General features: G+C 43.8%; 1 protein-coding gene across 1 annotated transcript in view; it reads left to right on the forward strand.

The window, feature by feature from the left end:
• Positions 1 to 20,024, forward strand: part of FBN3 (fibrillin 3) — a 107,940-nt gene that overhangs the window by 34,644 nt on the left and 53,272 nt on the right. The window contains exons 6-7 of the mRNA XM_062596517.1: positions 7,370 to 7,567; positions 8,308 to 8,433. Coding sequence (XP_062452501.1) covers positions 7,370 to 7,567; positions 8,308 to 8,433 — 324 coding nt within the window. The remainder of the gene's footprint in view (positions 1 to 7,369; positions 7,568 to 8,307; positions 8,434 to 20,024) is intronic.

The raw sequence follows: 20,024 nt of genomic DNA on the forward strand, positions 1-20,024 counted from the left end.
TTTTTCTTGTGAAAAATTTCAGACAAAATATTTCCCTTTAAAAATTCTTTGTCAAAAGCACCCTTTTCCCCCAAAAGACAGTAAGAACCAATTAAAGGGGGATGGGGAATGTTAACACAAGATGCCTTTTTTTTTCCACAGTGACCTGTAATTTAAATTGGAAATTAAGTTAAAAATATCTCAGATTCAGATACTGTTTCATTTTGGATGATATAAAAAGCAGTCTGACATTGCATTTAGATTTGTAATGAACATATGAAACATGCCCTTCTTCATGCAAGTGTTCAGTTTGGTATTTTAAAATAAATCCAAGCTCCATCACAATGAGCAAGAAGTCAAGCAAAGGGGGCAGGAAACCTGCAAAAATCAAACGTAAGAAGGAAGCGTGCTGAAGGTGAAAGCAGGGACAAATAAGCTGGGAGAGGAATATAGGGATGCTGTCCGAGTATGCAGGGATGGAGCTAGGAAGGCTGAGGCCATCTGGAGTTTAATCTGATGAGGCATGTCGAGCACTACAAGAAGGGCCTCACCTTGATCCCTGAAAAGGTGATGAAACAACTCATCCTAGATACCATTTCCAAGCACATGAAGGACAAGAGGAAGATTGGCGTAGTCAGCATGGATTCACAAAGGAGAAGTCATGCGTAACCAACCTGACAGCCTTTTTTGATGGAATAAGTGGCTGAGTAGATGAAGGGGGAGCAGTGGATATTGTCTCCCTGGACTTTAGTAAGGCTTTTGACACTGATTCTCATAACATCCTCGTAGGCAAGCTGATAAAGTTCAGGCTAGACAAGCAGACAGTGAGGTTCATTGAAAACTGGCTGAATGGCAGAGCTAAGAGGGCTATAATCAGTGGCACAAATTGGAAGCCTGTACATAGCAGTGTCCTCCAGGAGTCAACACTAGGTCCAATCCTGTTCAATAGAGTGCACCCTCAGCAAGTTTGCTGATGATACAAAACTGAGAAGCGTGAATGATACATCAGAAAGCTGTACTGCCATTCAGAGGGACTTTTACAGGCTGGAGAGGTGGGCAGAGAGGAATCTCATGAAGTTCAACAAACAAGTGCAAAGTCCTTCCCCTAGGAAGGAATAATCCCATGCACCAGTACAGGCTGAGGGCAGATCTGCTGGCAATCAGCTTTGCAGAGGAGGAACTGAGAGTCCTGGAGGACAACAAATGGGCTGCAAGCCAGCAGTGTGCCCTTGTGGCAAAGAAAGACAGTATCATGGGCTGCATTGGGAAGAGGCTTGCCAGGAGGTTGGGGGAAGTGATCCTTCCCCATTACTCAGCCCTGATGAGGCCACATCTGGAGTAGTGTGTCTTGTTCTGGGCTCCCCAATACAAGAGAGACATGGAGCTACTGGAGCAAGTTCAGCGAAGGGCTACTAGGAGCATCCGTTCTGTGAGGAAAGATTCAGAGAGCTGGGACCGTTTAGCCTGGAGAAGACTGAGGGGAGATCTTGTCAGTGCATTTTAATATCTGAAGGGATGGTGTAAAGTGATAGGGCTAGACTCTTTAAGTGGTGCCCAGTGATAGCATGAGAGGCAGCAGGCCTGAAACACAACTGAAATGCAGGAAGTTCTGTCTGAACATAAGGAAAAACTTCTTTACTGTGAGAGTGACAGAGCATGGGAACAGATTGCGCGGGTAAGTTGTGGAGTCTCCATCCTTAGAGATATTCAAAAGGCATGTGAACAGGGTCCTGGGCAACTATTAGCTGGGCAAAGACTAGCTTGTTGTTCTTTATTGCTTCTTGTAGGTGAGACACAATGAACTTGGGTTAAGTAGCTCATGCAAAGCCAGGGCAACAGCCCTGAATGGCATAGAGCCCCGAGTTCTGGAAGCGAGGGAGCTGCAAGGTTGTTTGTACTAGCTCAGCTGAACCAGAGGTAGTCCAACCCACTTCCTGCACTGAAATGTCAAATTGTCTGACGTATACCAGGACTCCATACAACACATGGGTGATGTCCACAGCAACTGTGAGGTATTCCTCCACATACATCCCAGATACACTAATTAGGAAAGTTAAAAAAAAAAACTCTAAAGTGATATTTTCAGAAAGCTATTTGCAAGCAGAATAGCATGGCTCAATGTAAGAGCATGTGCAATGGCGTGGATCCCACCCATTAATTCCCCAATGGTCTGCAGCTTTCAGTTGTCAGGAATGGCCATTCATTAGCTGTCAGGGTTCCTAAAGATCTCTATGACAACCAGCCAAACATGGAAATCAGGAATGAGGTCTATTCCTGTTACGCTTCCTTTCCGGAACACATTTGGGGCCTATATTGGGTGCAGGGTTAGGGTAGGTAAGACACATCGTCGCCCCAACCTGACTCTGTGGCATGTACAAAAATCTGGTTAGGTGGTGCTTTAAAAATCATACTAGCTGTCTCAGAGGGGCCAGGGGGAAAGAGTTTGAAACCAAATAACATAGCAAGGAATCAGATTTCTAGTGGCTAATGCAAACACTCTGTGCTGCAACTCTAGATCCTTTATGCAGTTTGCAATTTACTTCTTACTTCTCTAGATGCTCAAGACAAATAGATGTGAGTAGTTGGCCAATCTAATCTGCAGTAATAGGAAGGCTGCAGACCAAGTGTGCTGAGCACAGTCTACTTTTGAGATTAATAGGGCAAGAAAGAAAAATGGGCCAGTGCATTGATGAGGCTGATGATAGATGGTAGGAGGGAAGGTCACGTCTGTCCTATGATATCTTCTTGCAAAATATTTTGGAGGAGCTTATGCCAAGCAGTGTCTTTGCATGTTGTTTTTTACAGCTACAAGTGATTAGTAAAGGGCTAGACATGCATGGCCCCAGTGTTTTAAAAACATCTTCTGTAGGGGTATAAAGATCCTAACCAAAGTTTTTCTTCCCCGAATAAGGCTTGATCTGGAATTTCTTGCAGCCCCTTTGATAAGAACTTTGCTGGCAGATGGAAAGGGGGAGTTCACCCATATTCTACCACATAAGGCTTACTGTACTGCTGAGTGAGCTTTAAAGAGGAGATAGGATGAAATCACTGAGCTTTCTATGAGGAAGACACCCCTGCTCTGCTTTTCTAAGAAATGCAGCTGTGAAGACCAAACTTCTGAAGGACAACTACATGAGATGGGGTCCTGGAAGACCTCTCTTCAGACCGTATCAGAACCTTAGGCATCAGCTAAATGTGCCTATTTCTTTAATAAAGTTTGATTGGTGCCTCATTAATGAGTTAGTAATTTGACTCATTAAAATTAACACCAGATGGGAGCTAGAATGCTGCCAGGCTTTCTGGATGCCAGACTGTGATTTTCTTGGCTTCATTCCCTCAAAAGAAGTAATCTAAATATGAAAATCTATTTTATTCAATTATGTATTTAAGAGGAGATGTTCTCATTACAATGGCTCTTTCATTATTGATCTTAAGGAATTCTTGCTGCAGCACATCCAGCCGTGCCTCAGCAAGATGACATGTGAGGTGTAAGTTCATCCCTTTTCTCTCTATAGTACTGCCATGGCTGTATTTTGGGTTATACATTTACTTGCTCTAACTTTATAAGTGAATCAGAGCCCTTTGTAGTTACAAACCACAATGACATCAGGCACATATTCTTCTCCACGCTTCTTTTGACCAGAAAAGTAGCGAGGCAAGCTCTGTTTTCACTTGTTTCTGCATTGTCCTAGGGTTAGCAAGCCTTCAGAATAGTTCATAAAATATATGATATTTCATTGTAAGTGTGTAGGCACAGACACACTTAAACAGAGCTGCAGCCCACCTGGCCACAGTCTTGTCTATCACAGCAGCTCTATCTGCAATGATGCTGCAACATAACACCGAATGGAAATCAAACCTAAAATACAACTGCCCAGATTACTTACAAAGTGGTAGGAAGGTGGATTTGGGACCCTTGCCTGAGATGAGTTTGTACCTCAAAGCTTGACAGTAAGTCCATTTTTTTTTTGTGGAACTGCAGGTAGTTTCAAATGCTCAGAGCTTTCCCTGAGTCATGTTGAAAGTCGCAGCACGGGCTGTCTGGTGATACAGCCCTGCCTGACTGTGACCGTTAGAGAGAATTTCAGCAGCTGCTTTCAGCTGCAACCGAAGTCAGTCTGTTCTGACCTGAGCTGGCGGCGGGGACACAGTGTGCTCTCAGGGCCAACGTGAAATGGAAAGCAACCTTTGGAACAATTACAGTCAAAACTTTTTTCTCCTTACACATATTTATTTTTTAAAAACAAACTATCACAAGACTGATGTCATGCTGTATAAGCAGCATTCAATAAGTTATTTGCACTTTACAGTGAAGCTAAACATAAGAGGAGCAGTTGTACTGGGTCAGGACAAAGATCTGTTGAGCCTCTGAAAGTGTCCATAAACCAATGACTGGTGAACAATTTAAGACCTGGGCAATCCTATATAGTGCTTCTGCATAAGACTGTCCTGGGCTTTAAGCAGCTGTAGCTTACAATTTTTGACCTTTCGCAACCTCTATTGGAAGAATTTCCGTTAACGTACACGTTGCCTGAAGAACCACTTTCTTAATTTAGTCTGAACCAGCACTACCACTTATTTTTTTGTGATGCCTTCTGATATTTGCAATGCATGTGAATGCACTACTCCTCCCCAGGCCACCCATGATTTTGTGTCCTGCTATCAAGTCTTCTTCCAGTTGTTTCTTTTCCAGATTGAGCAGCACTAGCCAGCACAGTTATTCCTCACACAGAAACCCTTCCACACCTTTGATCATTCTTGTTGTCCTTTTCTGACCCTTTTCCAGTTTTGATAGATGCTTTCTGAGATGGGAGCTAGAACTACATACAGCCCTCAAAACAGGCAAAGTGGGGGTTTGCACAGAGGTTTGATGATACTCTCTTTTTTTTTGTTCTTTAATCTTTTCTTAATAATATACTACAGATTATTTTCCTTCTTTTCTGTTACTGAGTTGATGTGTCCATTCATACAAGCTCACAAAGAAATTTCTGGCATGGTTCTTCGGTTTTGATTGCTTGTAAGATTTAAATTGTTCTGCGTTCAGAATTGTTCGTCTGTGTGGTGATAAATGCCTCTCCTTGGTTGTTTTCTCAAAGTTGAAAATTATGAGTAAGACCCTTTCAGTTTCATAAAAAAAAGACAATGGGTGAAAAAACAATTCAAAATTTGTTGATTTCTTCTCTTGAAATAAATTAGAACAAACTAAACCATTAAACTTGTCATTCCAGGAGACATTAATGAGGACCATGTGCTTTGGTAATGTTAAAATTTGGGTCAAAAACAATCTTTATGATTATTTGAAAATTCAACGTTGCAAACACAGTGCACACTTCTTATCTGATCTCCAAACGAAGGCATTTTTATGAGATCATGTCACCTTTATGCCAATGAAACTTCAAAATCTTTGTTCTTTTTCTCCCTCAACCTCCTCTTAATGTTTACTTCTCAGTGATATCTATAGGCCAAACTCCTTTTGATGTTTTTATCAGCATTAGTTTTAAAGTATGACAGTGCTTCCAGCTGTTCAAGAAATACCAAGACAAGGGAACATTGAGCTGGAAGTAAGCGATTATTGTGCTAATTGATTTTTTTCCCAGAGGTCGAGGAGAATTCGCTGTATGGTTTCCATGTAGCTCATGGTTAACCTATCGTCAGGTGGGATAATTATAGCACAAATGCACCTCACACAGGTTTTACTCAGGACAAGCAAAGGGAGGGAGGAAGGCACTCTCCTTCCTCTTCAGCAGAGGCACTCTCCTTCCTAAACCTGCAGTGATTCCTGGCATTTCCAGATGATCCTTTACAGAGCAGGATAAAGGCATTCTGTCAGGATTTCACCCAAGCATAGACCTGTTAATGTGGCTGCCCTGCAAACATATCCAATGAGGAAAAGCTTTTTGTCACAAACCTTTTATTTGATATTTTTCTTTGCTTTTTGCTCTTTTCGTATGTATGTTAAGATTTAAAAAGAAGGGAACTACACAGATTGAACTAGATCTTGAATTCTGAGCTTTGCTTTGCTGAGTGTATATATTACACTAACACTTTCTAGAAAATGTTAAATAGAACTGTTTGTAAGTAGATTTGAGTCCCAGACTGCCTGTGACTCACTACTTAGCTACAACTAGTTTCCACACAAGTTTTTTAATTGCCTCACATATCAAATTCAAGTGTCTCACTGCTAAGACAGCTCTGAGCTAATCCAGGTACTGTTGCAGGGATTAGGGTTCACAGTCAATTAATGGGCACTCCAATGTCAAAATCCCCTAAACAACTTCAGAAATCTCGGTGAGACTCTCTGAAATAACAGGCTGATAGGCCGACATGTAACTTCTTTAGATGGTTAAAGTGGAATTTTCTGGTCTGACAATAACACTGTTAAAGGTCCTTTTTACAAGAACAGATCAAACACTTGCACACAATAATCTATTCCTGGTAGAAGGGAATTGTTTAAGAATTTTGTTTCTTGAAGAATGCCTGCTGTGCTAATATCCCCAATCAAGGGACATGAGAGCCTAGGCAGTGACAAAACCACATTCTTTAGTGCAAACAAGCTCCTCAGACACTTCCTTCCTCCCTCTTTCCTTTCTTCCTTCCCTCCTTCCTTCCTTCCTTCCCTTCTTTCTTTCCCTTTCTTTCTCTCTCTCTCTCTCTCTCTCTCCCTTTCTCAGAAATAGGACCCTCCTTGGTGGGAATGGGAAACAGACTCACTTTTTTCTCCAGCATCTGGGTTTTAGATGTCTAGTTATAATTGCCAAGGGACCTTTAAGTGTTAACCAGAAGGTATGAATGATGATGAAATGCGTTACTGCTGGAAGCTGCCTTTACAAAGACTGTCAGAGAACACAGAAATCCCTTTGCCAGCATCATTTACAGTAGAAATCATGGGGAGGGAAGGCTTGGGAGCTCTCTCCCAGAAGGCTTTCTGTCCTGATGGCTTCACTGCCCCGAAAAGTTCCACAGCCTAGATGGACTTGCAGCCTGGAAATCTCCATTTTGCCTGACTTTTCATCTTTGGGGTTCATCCTATGGTGAGTGCTTAAAAGAATTGATTCAAGCCATAGAGTGAGTGTAGCTCATGGGCTAAGCCTGCGAGAGACCAGGAGGGTGTGGCCTGGAGAGCCTCTAGACCATCATGTGAAACTCATGACAGAAAGAATGCCCCCACCTCCAGCACTTGACTCCAGGTTAGTTTTAAAATTTTGTACTTCCCATGACTGTAGGGTTTTTTTTTTCTTTTTCCAGAACTTGTCAGCTCTGCACTTGGATGGCTGTGCTGTGGGTTTGATGTTGTTCTGGTAGAAGACAAGAGAATCAGCACTTTGGGAGGTTGGAGAGATCTTGTGTTTGCATCTTGACCTAACCTGTGGATATTTTTGTTCTCCCTCAGACTATCGTACCGGTCCCTGCTTTAGCCAAGTAAATAACCAGATGTGCCAGGGCCAACTAAGTGGGATCGTCTGCACCAAGACCATGTGTTGTGCTACGATTGGACGGGCCTGGGGTCACCCATGTGAGATGTGCCCTGCCCAACCTCACCCCTGCCGTCGAGGTTTCATTCCCAACATTCGTACCGGAGCATGTCAAGGTAAATACCATGTAATGATGTTCCCTTATCTCTTCTGACGTAGACTGAAAGGATGAGTGATGGGTGAGTGCCAGGACCCCCAACACTGAGACCAGTTCTCTGTGTAGATTTTACCAAGTCCGTAGCCATATATCCTGGACCATCACCATCGTCACTGGATATCCCAAGCGATGACCACTTCAGGAAAAGTCAGCATGAGTGGCAAAGATTATTCTGTAGACAGTGCCAAGATAAAAGCACCTAGAAATTACACTTTCTTCCCCATTGCTGTAGGGGCAAAGTTTGATCCCTTTCATCAAGAGATTGATGCAGGGGTGAGTACTGTTTGTGCTGTAGACAACATGCTTCAGTTTTACCGTCTGTGCCCTGGTTCCTATGCTTCACCGTTTGTTTGTCTTGTAGTTGACAGCATGTAGAAACATTTTCAGCTGGATACATTCCATGAAGTCAAACAATTTCAGGGAAATGTGCAGCCCTCCATTAAGTTTCCAGAGGAAACATTTGGAAATTATTTGAATAAAAGTAGATGATTCAAGTACAACTTTAGGATTTGATTCCATTTCCTCTGACCTAATACCTACTGTAATATGGTGGGTAATTGCTTTAGGAAATACAAATTGCAGTAAGAAATTTAAATCCACCTGCACAGAGCAAAGCTGCTTCTTTCTCAAAACTCCAACTGAACCTTCTTCTGTTGCAATGGCTGTATTTTCTGATGTCTTTGCTCTTTTTTTCTGCAGATGTGGATGAATGTCAAGCCATTCCTGGCCTGTGTCAAGGTGGCAATTGCATCAACACAGTGGGTTCTTATGAGTGCAAATGCCCTGCAGGGCACAAGCAGAGTGACACCAGCCACAGATGTGAAGGTAAGACTGCAGACACCTGCAAGACCTCACCAGAAAGCTCAGCACTTGGTTCCCAGGTACACTCTGAGAGCATAAGGGCATTTAAATAATGAGAATCTCTCTGCATGCAGCAGATTTCCCAGCCTGGCAAAGTGGAAGTGTAAAGCAGCCCCATGCCAGCCTTGAACCCAGCCTTCATATAGGATGGAGTCCTACAAGTATCAAAATATGTTAGAAAATGTACTGTACTTGCTTCTAGAAGCTTCTGGATCTGCGGTTCACTCACTGATTCAGGAAAAGTTGCTCCATTGCATTACTTGGTTAAATTCAGGACTTACCTACCCAGTGAAAGGCAGTATCTTAGACACCTGTTCCATGCCATAAGGCACACACTTTCATAGTAAAGCATGGAGCAAAAGCAGAGATTAGGTATATCAGTATTTTAACACTCACAGTGCCACCAAGTTGGGAGTCTGTGTGCTGTTTTGATAGCCTGGCTCCAGTTCCTTAAGTCCAATTTCAGCAGCTCCTTTACCACTGCTCTGCATATCTCTTAAGAGGTGTGCGGACCTCTGTAGGATGGTTACGCTCTCCTCGAGCACTTTGCAGTAGTTTCCAAGGGTCAGATTCATACCTAGCCAGACAGGCTGCATCTCAGAGCTGGAGGAATAAATATTCATTTTATTTTCCAAACATCTGGCAAATGAAAAGGAAAACAGCACTAAAGTTTTCCTGCCTTGGTTATTTAAGGTCTTTCTCACGTATCTTAATCAAATCCTGCTGACCTGTACTTGCCATTTTAGGGATGAATGTGTTTGTTTTGCTGTTGTGACTGTAGTCCCACCTAGCAGGGTTTCAGGAACTCAACATCCCTTTCATTCCTATCCAACACTCTGTAGTAATCAAGAAAAGGGATGATGAATGCACTGGAATCCAGATGTTTAACCTGGCGTTTGTTTCCAGGTGACAAAGTTATTTTCAGTGGCAGGATTGTAGGCAGCTAAGTGTTACACAGAGAGAGCACTCAAAGGAATCAGTGCGCCAGCAACATGGCACTGTAGGTTTCACAGTATATACATTGTCCCATGGGGTTTCTTCCAATAGCCAGTTCTCAGGGAAAGGGGTATCATTCCTTCCAAGTGACTCTTCCAGTATCCCCACCCTCCTGTAATCCAGCCATTTTCCTTGCTAGTACAATTCTAGTAGTCTCCATGAAGTGTGCATGAAGTGTGACCTGGGACCAGCCCTTCAGAAAACTTTCCTAGGGTGAGGCAGCAGCTACAGAGGTTAATCCTTCAGAGAGCGTAGTCGTGTTTTTAAGTTGAGAAGACATCTGTGCCAGTGGATCTTCCTGGTAGGATACTAAAAAGCTTTCTAAAACTTCAACAGAAGGGTTTTCTGCGGTATCCAGCATCCAGGAACATGGGACCAGTAGCTTACCCAGAAGAGCCCTTTCACATGGTTCTCAGGTGAAGACTCAGTTTCCCTGACCGAATAATGTCTCATGCAACTTAGCTGGTCAATGGGCAAAGGCTGGACTTTATGAGAACCCCAGCCCAAACTCAGGAGGCAAAAAACAGCTCTTGCCTGATCCACCTCACCCATGCTGGCTGGGGACCAGGAAAAGCACATATGAAATCAGTTTAGCTGGAACCTCCTATTCACTAAGACTGAAAACAATGTATTGTCCGAATCTGTCATCCAGATGCGAGGGGCCTCTGCATGGGTTCGCACTTCCCGGAATGCCTGCAAAAGCAGCATGGTGTGGCCATAAACAGCTTCCTTTCACTCTCCTTCCTGGATAGCCATAAAAATAGACATCTCCCATGTCTACAGTGTCTGCTCCATCACTTATCATTCCTCAATTGCTAGGGAGACCATGAAAAGGGGATGTTTTCCTTTGGTATTATTTACTGGCCTGCGGGTCCTTCTGGGAGAATGACATAAACATGAGAGGTGCTCTAAACTGACAGGCTTGAGATGGTTTTGAAATCACTTTTTCCAAGACGGAAATCAGCAGCATGTCCCCACTAAGAGAAGAAAAAGAGGATACTTTTGTCTGGGCCATCACTGCTGTCTCTCCAGGACTTGTACCCCACGTGACTCTCTACAACTATGTGAATAGGGGATGCAGACTCAGCATTTTGACAAAGGTTCATCTTACACTAACACTTTATAAAAATAGGGAGATCTAGGCCCTGTTTCAAGGAGTTTTCTCTATGCTTTGATGTTTTAGGAGTGAATTATCTGGATGGCAGATAGAGCACCTAATTCCTGATTTGCTGAAGTGTCTGTACTGCCCAGGTGGCTGTGTCAGCCCAAGCAAACTCTACACTGGGCCAAGAGTTTTAATCAAAATAATGACAACAACCATAAAAGAGAATCTTTTCCTTATTGAAGCATGCTCCAAATACAAAATCTCAAAGCTGCAGAAGTTTGCTTCTTGAGTCTATTTGCACTAACTTTGCAGCTGGTGAAAGCAGTGGTTTCATAGCTTGCACTGAGACCATCTAGCCTTAAAAGAGGAGACGGGCTCCTCCTGTTTTCAAATTCCTCATTGAAATCTATCATCCAGGAAATATTAAAACTAGCTTGAATATCTTTGTTAAATTCTTCTAGTTCCCAGGATCTTGTATTTTCTGCTTAGAAGAATCCTCTTAGGGAGTGAAGTTACCAGATGGGATTGCATTTGAGCCAAAGGTCAGAGTTCATGTCACTGTGACCGCTGATTGATGATGCCTCCTTCATTAACACAGCACCGTGTACTACTAATCTTCTTCAGGCTGTTTGTTGGTGGGAATGGGCAGGAATGGAGACAGTGTTGTTAGTTTCCCAGAGTGATACTTATCTCTCAACCCAAACGGCACCTGGAATCAAGGCTCCATTTTCAGTTCCAGAATCCCTGTAGGATAAAGACACTTTCTTATGCAAGATCTGCTATGCTGATAACACAGGCTAGCTCAGGCCCCAATCTCCCAGGCATGTGAGGGGGCTGTGGCCAGATATACAGGATGAGTTTTGGTCAACCCCAGAAGGAAAAAGATGTCCTTGTTCTATCTGCAATACATGAAAATATGCACACAACATCAAGTTTGGATTTGAACTCAAATATTCTCCAAGTTCAGGGCTGCTCAGTTACAGAATTATTTGTGAAGCTCATCTAATGAATGCGACACTTTCAAATAGCCTATTTTATGCCTTTGTTCATTGTATTCTGAGGGAGCTCAAGGGATCAAGAGTTCCTGAGCTTAGGGCTGTGCAGCACATTATGAGAAATTTCTGGCACAGAAAATTGCCTGCTCACTTTCTGAAAGATATAAGCAGTCTGTGAAACACAGCAGGGGGATGGAATGAGAGTAGAGAAGGCAAGGCTGCTCCCTTAGACCAGCACCGGAGACAAGCCCTTCTTCTTTGCAAAGGCCAAATGGCCACATTTATATTGTCTTTGTGTGAGAAGATAAGTGAGGAGGGCAGATGTTGTCAGCTTATGGTTGAATTGAGAGGATAGGAGGGTAGTAGGCTTGGCTAGATCCACAGCAGGATCTGTTGATGTTTGCAGGGAGACTAGAAGTGTGTGAGCACTAAAAGGAAGGCACACTTCCAGCAGACTTAGCACTGCTGGAAGAATTGTTGAAGAAGACACAAAAAAGCATGCTGGTAATAGTGGTGCAAAATGAAGAATGGAAACATCAATGCTGAAATCAGACACATTTCACTGATACATAGGGAAGTGTGGGAGGGCATTACACTGAATGACATTTTTAAATTATCATAAAATCAGTAAGGTTGGAAGAGACCTCTGGAGATCATTTAGTCCAACCTCCCTGCTCAGCAGGGTCACCTAGAGCATGTTAGACAGGGTTGCATCCAGGCGGGCCTTGAATATCTCCAGAGAAGGAGACTCCACAACCTCTCTGGGCAACCTGTTCCAGTGCTCTGTCACTCTCACAGTGAAGAAATTCCCCCTCACGGTCAGGCAGAACTTCCTGTGGTTCAATTTGTGCCTATTGCCTCTTGTCCTGTCACATGGGACAACTGAAAAGAGTTCGTCCCCATCCCCTTGACACCCTCCCTTCAGGTACTTACACACATTGATCAGATCCCCCCTCAGTCTTCTCTTCCCCAGGCTGAAGAGGCCCAGCTCTCGCAGCCGTTCCTCATAGGGCAGGTGCTCCAGCCCTCTGATCATCCTCGTAGCCCTATGCTGGACTCTCTCCAGTAGCTTCATGTCTCTCTTGTACTGGGGAGCCCAGAACTGGACACAGTACTTGAGATGAGGCCTCACCAGGACTGAGTAGAGGGGCATGATCACCTCCCTTGACCTGCTGGCAACAGTCTTCCTACTGCACCCCAGGATACCGTTGGCTTTCTTGGCCACAAGGGCACCTTTCTGGCTCATGGTCAACTTGTCATCCACCAGCACTCCCAGGTCCTTCTCTGCAGAGCTGCTCTCCAGAAGGTCAGTCCCCAGCTTGTACTGGTGCATGGAGTTATTCCTCCCTAGGTGCAGGACTCTGCACTTGCCCTTGTTGAACCTCATGAGGTTCCTCTCCGTCCAACTCTCCAGCCTGTCCAGGCCTCTCTGAACAGCAGCACAGCCCTCAGGTGTCTCAGCCACTCCTCTCAGCTTGGTACCATTGGCAAACTTGCTGAGGAGGCACTCCGTCCCCTCATCCAGGTCATTGATGAATAAGTTGAACAGGATAGGACCCAATACTGAGCCCTGGGGAACACCACTAGCCACAGGCCTCCAGCTAGACTCCATGCCACTGATGACAACCCTCTGAGCTCTGCCATTCAGCCAGTTCTCAATCCACCTCACTGTCCACTCATCTAACCCCCACTTCCTGAGCTTCTCTAGGAGGATGTTGTGGGAGACAGTGTTAGAAGCCTTGCTGAAGTCAAGGTACACAACGTCCACTGCTCTCCCCTCATCTACCCAGCCAGTCATTCCATCCTAGAAGGCCATTAGATTGGTTAAGGAGGATTTCCCCTTGGTGAATCCAGGCTGACTACTCCTGATCACCTTCTTTACCTCCATATTCTTAGAGATGACATCTAGGATGAGCTGTTCCATCATCTTTCCAGGGATGGAGGTGAGGCTGACTGGCCTATAGTTGCCTGGATCCTCCTTCTTGCCCTTTTTGAAGACTGGAGTGACATTGGCTTTCTTCCAGCCCTCAGACACCTCTTTAGTTCTCCAGGACCTTTCAAAGATGATGGAGAGCGGCCTGGCAACAACATCCGCCAGCTCCCTCAGTACCCGTGGGTGCATCCCATCCGGTCCCATAGATTTGTGGCTGTCAAGCCTGCCCAGAAGATCTCTAATCCTATCCTCCTTAACCAAAGGAAAGTCTGCCCTTCTCCATGAAGGGAAACAATCTCCTGGAAACAATCACAGAAATTATACTTAAGGGAACAATTCCATGGCATGCTCTTATGGTTGGAATCCCTGAATGAATAAAGCTTTTCCTTCCACTGTTTCAGTGGTTCTCTTCCAATAATTTCACTTTTTTTTTTTTCTCCATAGCTATTCTTCTATTGCACAAAGCCAGCTCCATTATCAGCAAAGTATGTAGTACCAGTACCTCATCTGGGATGCTTTCCAATGCCCCAGAAGGAATAAGTGTCTCATGTTCAGAATTGTTTCAGGATGATACAAGATACAATAAAGTGCATTGAGAAACACCAGGCAAGTGAGTGAAAGGCATTGCTGTGTTCATCAAGCTCTGTTCAAATCAGTCCATGACAGCTCCACTTCTGACAGTCTTCTACATCTCAAGGAGACAGATTCTGCTGAGGGAGGCAAAATCTTTAATTACAAATCTCACCTCTTTCTGCTCCCCTTATCCATTTAGTGCTTGTAGAGTGGTAGGTTAGATACCAGTCATATCCCTACGGGCCAGCCTGCAAGCCTAGCAGGACACAAAAATCCTAATTTTGTAATGAAGGCAAGGCTTTGTCTTTTTACTCTGTTGAATCTCATTCATATTTCTATGCTGGAAGGAGCTTTTCTACATTTTCCATGAGTACAGCTGGTAGACTGGCCCACTATCTTCCTGAATGGAACATGATAGCCATTTTATTAGCATATTTTCAATTTTCTTACAAAATGTCTACAGAAGAGCTCATTGTTTAGATCTATTAAAAGCTCATTTACATGGATTTGGTATGGTTTGGGGGATTCCATTACTCTCCTCTGTGGTTTCTCTGTGCTTTTTAGAAGGGAAGGTCTGAGAATCCCGTGCACTACACGAGAAAGGGTGGATGAGACATTACTTCTATTATTTGACAGAGAGATGTTTTCTCCATCAAATCCTGGTGTTTTAGCAGATGGAAAGGTTGAAGTTTGAACATGTTTGTGGGCACCTGTTTTGGATGAGCTTTGTAGACTGCAACTCTATTTCTGAAGCTCTGTTGCTTTTGACTTCCAGCATTTCCAGCCTTAAATGATCAAGTCAAGTCCAACCCCATGAAATAGAGACCAGATCCAAAATCAATGTTTGCATTGAATTCTGTGATTGTCTGAGGAGCAGAGTGCACAGAGTATTGCTGTAATTCTTAACAGAGAACTGGAAAAAATCAAGAAGTAGCCAGGTTATAGTTGGAGGAATTTGCTATCCGAAACTGGCAGCTGGGTGTTAACGAGAGGTGTACGTATGTGTCCCACTGGGTCAAGCCCTGCATGGACTTCAGCTCTGGATGAATTTAAGTAGAAAAAGTATAGAAGGCAGAGGCAGTGGGGAAGAATTGAAACAGCAACAAAGTCCAGAGCTCACTACCACCTCCCTTTCTCAAAATTGCTTTTCTCCTGCTTATTGGGTTGCTAACAGGGGTCTTACAGGAGCTGGGATTTTCAAGAGAAAACGATGTTGCAGACTGATGTAACCTTTTGAATGACTCTATTTTTCCTTAAGAATGGAATGTGGTTCCTGCCCCCACCACATACACTTCTTCTTGGATGACTAATGCAATGTTCATAAGCATTGATCTAATAAGATGCCTACCTTTCAGCTGGCCTCCAGATCTATTATACAACAACATTTAGGAGTGCTGTGCAGAAGTTTTAGGCTGTTTTTTCTATTAGTACAACCAGTGTTCACTTCATAAAACTCCTTTCCTTGGCGTGTTCTGCAAATTGTAACCCAACACAAGCCTGTAATTAAATGACAGGGGAGGCTATAGTGATAAAATCTCTCTCCCCGCAGGGGCCAGAGTGGGGGAAGTGTTTTCTGTAGATTTGCATTGCTGCTTTTCTAGGTTTCAAGTCATGCCTGTCTGGTGCAGGGATTCTAAGCATCAAAGAGCTAGAGGAGCTTTCCAGGCCAGAGGCAACAATCCTGCTGTATGCAAAAGGCAGTTGAAATTTGCAGTAAGCTGAAAGCGTAATTCTGGCCTTCCTGAGAAGCCAGGACAATAGGAATGCACCATCCCCTCTTGATATGTCATTGTATAATTTGCCCCATGCACTTGGGCTTTATTTGATGCACAGTAGGATAGAGATTTCACTTGATCCCTCAGGGCTTGGAGTCACAGCCAAAATGAAACAGGAGATACTTGTGTTTGTCACTGGTTGTGAGATCAAGAAGCAGAGGTTGAAAACTGTTCCTTGGCTACATGAAGCTACCATGGCAGGGGTGATGCAGGTCTCTGTTCATGCTGCATGCATCAAAATCAAAAGGCAATTCGTCTCATTTTATTTAGACTCATACATTGTCAGTGTTCATTGCTGAGCTGGTTACTGTGAGCTGAGTGGGATGAATTTCACCATGTCTCATTTTGCTGGGAGAAATCATCACTTTTAGGGCATAATTCTGCTCTGCTTATACATGTATCTTCACATGAGAAAAATTACAGCCTGAAAGAGACCATCTCTTTCTTTTGAGTATAAAGAACATCTACAAAAAAACTCTTTATGGAGATGCCATCTAGCACTCAGCATATTTAACCACAACCCACCTCTTGCTGTCATCCAGGCCTTTTCTACAATATTTTCCCCCAGAGCTCTAACAACATAGATCTTCCTATGCCTCATTTTCCCCCAGAGTTGGTGTGAGTGGGGGTATGTGCATCATGGTGATGTGATTTAACTTCCATCATCAGATCCGCAGTGGTGTCCCACCCTGCAGCAAAGGCTGATGTAGTGGGATCAGAGCACCTGTGGTGCTCAGATGAATGTGCTCCAAGTTGTCTTCTGTGTTAATGCTCTGCCTTGTGCAGAGGTTTACCCAGCTTGCAAGGATGTCACAGTCATTCCCATTCTGCACGGATGTGTTTCCCAACCAGCTGCACAGGCGTAATGGCTGCATGAGGCATGCCGTTATCCAGTTCCTGTGAAAAGTCTAATGAAAAAGGTAACTGTCACGAACAGCCACCCAAACTCTGATTGTTCAGGTGCAGCTGAAGAACTGTGTGGAAAGTCATTCTGACAGATCCAGTGTGAGTGGCTGGGACAGGATTATGTTTTCCCTTAGGAAAAAAAAAGTTCTGCTCCATGTTCAGGAGGGACTGATGGTTACTTGGCAGATTTTGGTGCTTAGGGAGCAGGAAGGTGTTTTCTTGGCAGCAGAATTATCATCCTTTGGCTGCTTCTAGAGAAAAACAAGAAGGAAACACAGGTAAGAGACAAAGAGTGGTATCCAGTTGTGCAGTGAGATGAACAGGAACGGTTCCTGTTGGAGGTGGTTGTTGAAGGAAAGTGACCACCTTGCAATCCACAGGTCTTTCCCCTATCTACACCTGCACTGCTGTTTGGGAAACCATCCCACACTCCTCCCACCATTTCCAGTGCTAGTGTCCTGAGGTGTCTTAGGTAACCTTTGCTGTCAGGAGGCAGCATATCTCAGATCAACGACACTGCTCTCTGGGTCACCACAACCCAGGAGTTGCTGGCAGTAATGTTCACTGCCTACTACAATACTGCTTTTTGGGCAACACATCTGTGATGTGCCACTTCCACTGCTGTGAAGGCAGGGCTCTGTGCACACGTGAGGCTTTGCCCTAGCCTGGCTTCTGGCAGACAGAAGACGACTGGCTTTTATTGCCACTTTTTAGACAATATATGGCTTGCTTTTCTTTGTGGAGCATCAATACTATTGCCGTCCAACACTGTGCCCTCCTCTTACACATTCCTCAGATTTTTAAGACCCAAAAGAACAATTATGATAATTCAGTCTCTCTCTTCTGTGGTCTAGACAATCTCAGAGAAGAAGGGTACATGCAGACACAGAGCTTCTTGGTAAGTGAGAGCACATCTTTTAGAAAGAGACACCCAAGCTCTGTTTGGAGCTCTCAGTTGGGGCTCTGAAAGGGAAATGTCAAGTCTAAGCTGATCATCTGGACTCCTTTGATAGTAAAAGCAGGAAGATAGGCTCTCAAGAGGGTAATGCAACACTTTCTTGAAGACATCTCCAGTCAGTAGGATCAACCTTCTTACGGAGGTTGCAGTCTATTTCTGTTGGCTTTAGAGTGTGCTTAGATGAACTTGACTTTTACACAGATCTAGACTCCGTCCCAAGAGCTGGGGAACTAGTACCCATCACTGGATACTTAAGCCAAAGATTAATTACCTTCAGTGTAAAGTTGTCTACTTTATTCCAACCTGAATTTATAAAGTCTGAACTCCAATTTTCATCTTGTCTTTTCTGAGAGTGCAGAGTGATGTACTCACAGGATCACCTTTGCATGTCACATTTCTGTGATCCATTCACATCTTCACATTTGTGTGGATAAATTAGTAGATTGAGTCTACTAGTCCTTTAATATCATGCAGTTTTTTCCAGGCTTTGAATCGTTCCGCTCTCTAGACTCTGAACTCCTCCAGTTAAGTAATATCCTATTGTAAGAACCAGTGTCAGGCAAAGTTGTGACATCCTGGAATGATTTTACAGAGGTAACACCACCTCCCTGCCTCTTATCAGTATTCAGTCTTCAGTTCTGCACTAGCACAGCTAGCCACTGCATGGCACTGTGAGATTGTAGTCAGAAATTTCCTTCCTAATTCCCAAATCTTTCACAGTTTCACAATGTACAGGAAACAGCCTACCACCCCTCTGGGTGACCCACACCCTTTTCTCACAGAATACAAGGGCCCTTTCTCAGATTTGTCGCTATGATTCAAACCTACTGCTGCTTGACATGACAGCCAGGTCTGCTGGCTCTCAACATGTATTTCTGCCGATTCCTTGCTTGCCATAGAGGAGTGGGTTCTGGCAACTCTTTCCATGTATGCATACACCGCTTTTATCACTAAAGTCTCTGAGCTCAGCCCTTCCAAAGACATCCTCCATTCCCACTCCCAGGAGAGTGGTCTTTGCTGTTCTGCTTGTTTTTTGCAGATGCCTCTTTGCCCTGCAGCAGCTCTGATCTCCACACGTGCTAATGCCATCAGGCTGTGCGAAGCTGTTACGCTGTTTGCATCAGAAAAATCCCACCGAAGGAGCTTAATTTGACCAGTTCTTTCTTCATCATCCTCTGGCCAGCCCCCGGCAGTCTCTGAATTGCATATAAAAATTGCCATATCCATTGACGAAAGTGTTGCAGTTTTAAAACACAATGAATAAAGCTGCTTAGCAGAGATCATTTATTTTGATGATAGCCAAAATGTGTTTTTTGTTTTTGTTTTTTCCTGTTGTTGTGAAAACTCTCTGGCAAATGTTCCATCTGTCTTTTACCGACCACATGGACCATGACCAGCAACCAACTGCTTTGGGTGCATTAATCAGAGGTTGAATTCTAACTCCAGATAAGTTTCTGAAACAGATTTTAGTTGTTAATAGAGACAAATCCACAACCAAAACTAGTCCTTAGAATCAACAGCCACCCCAGTGTGACTGGGGCCTATATATTTAACAGCATCCACATTCTAGTCTAAACCTTTTGAAGATAAATTTCCGTTTGCAAAATTGTTAATTTGTCACTCTGTTCCCTTCAACTTACCCAGCCTTCAGATCTTGCCTAAGTGCTGCAGAGAAAACAAGAGCTGGCTCCCTCTATATCATTTGTATAAGAACTTGTTGAGTCTTATGCCCTGTCTTCACCCCTTCCTATTGCAGTCTGAGGTCTGTTGAGTTGCAGTCCGTGGGTGTCCTATGTGCTTTCTCATCTGTTGTTAACTAGGTTTTCCACAAATGTATGCAGCTCTTTAAATACTCATTAGAAGAAGAGCCAGAAGCTCTTCACTAGGACAGAAGCTATATCACTAGGTGGCTATCTTTGAATTTTAGTACTTTTGCAACTTTTCTGCAATCATTGCCATATCTAGTCATGAGGGCTGACAGGCATCTCCAGACATGTGCATTCTGCTCTTGTTCCTTTGAAAAAATCTTCTTGTGATGTCCTTACTTTCCATCCTCTTAAATTCAGAGAATTCAGAGAACATCTCACTGGTGTCAGATATACTGACAGACAACCTCATGCATGGAAGTGAACTGCTGGAAAATCAGTGTGTGGTAGAACTTGTTGATACAGATGGTCCTACTAGCCTAGACTGGAACCCAGCTGGGGACTGTTTCCTACCCACTCATCTAGAGGGTACTGGCAGGGCAACAGATCAAGGAACGTTAAGATTCCCAGATTTGTTGGGCTTTCTTTCAGCTGTGGTGCTCACTAGT

The sequence above is a fragment of the Rhea pennata genome, chromosome 27, assembly GCF_028389875.1.
Source record: "Rhea pennata isolate bPtePen1 chromosome 27, bPtePen1.pri, whole genome shotgun sequence".
NCBI classification, from domain to species: domain Eukaryota; kingdom Metazoa; phylum Chordata; class Aves; order Rheiformes; family Rheidae; genus Rhea; species Rhea pennata.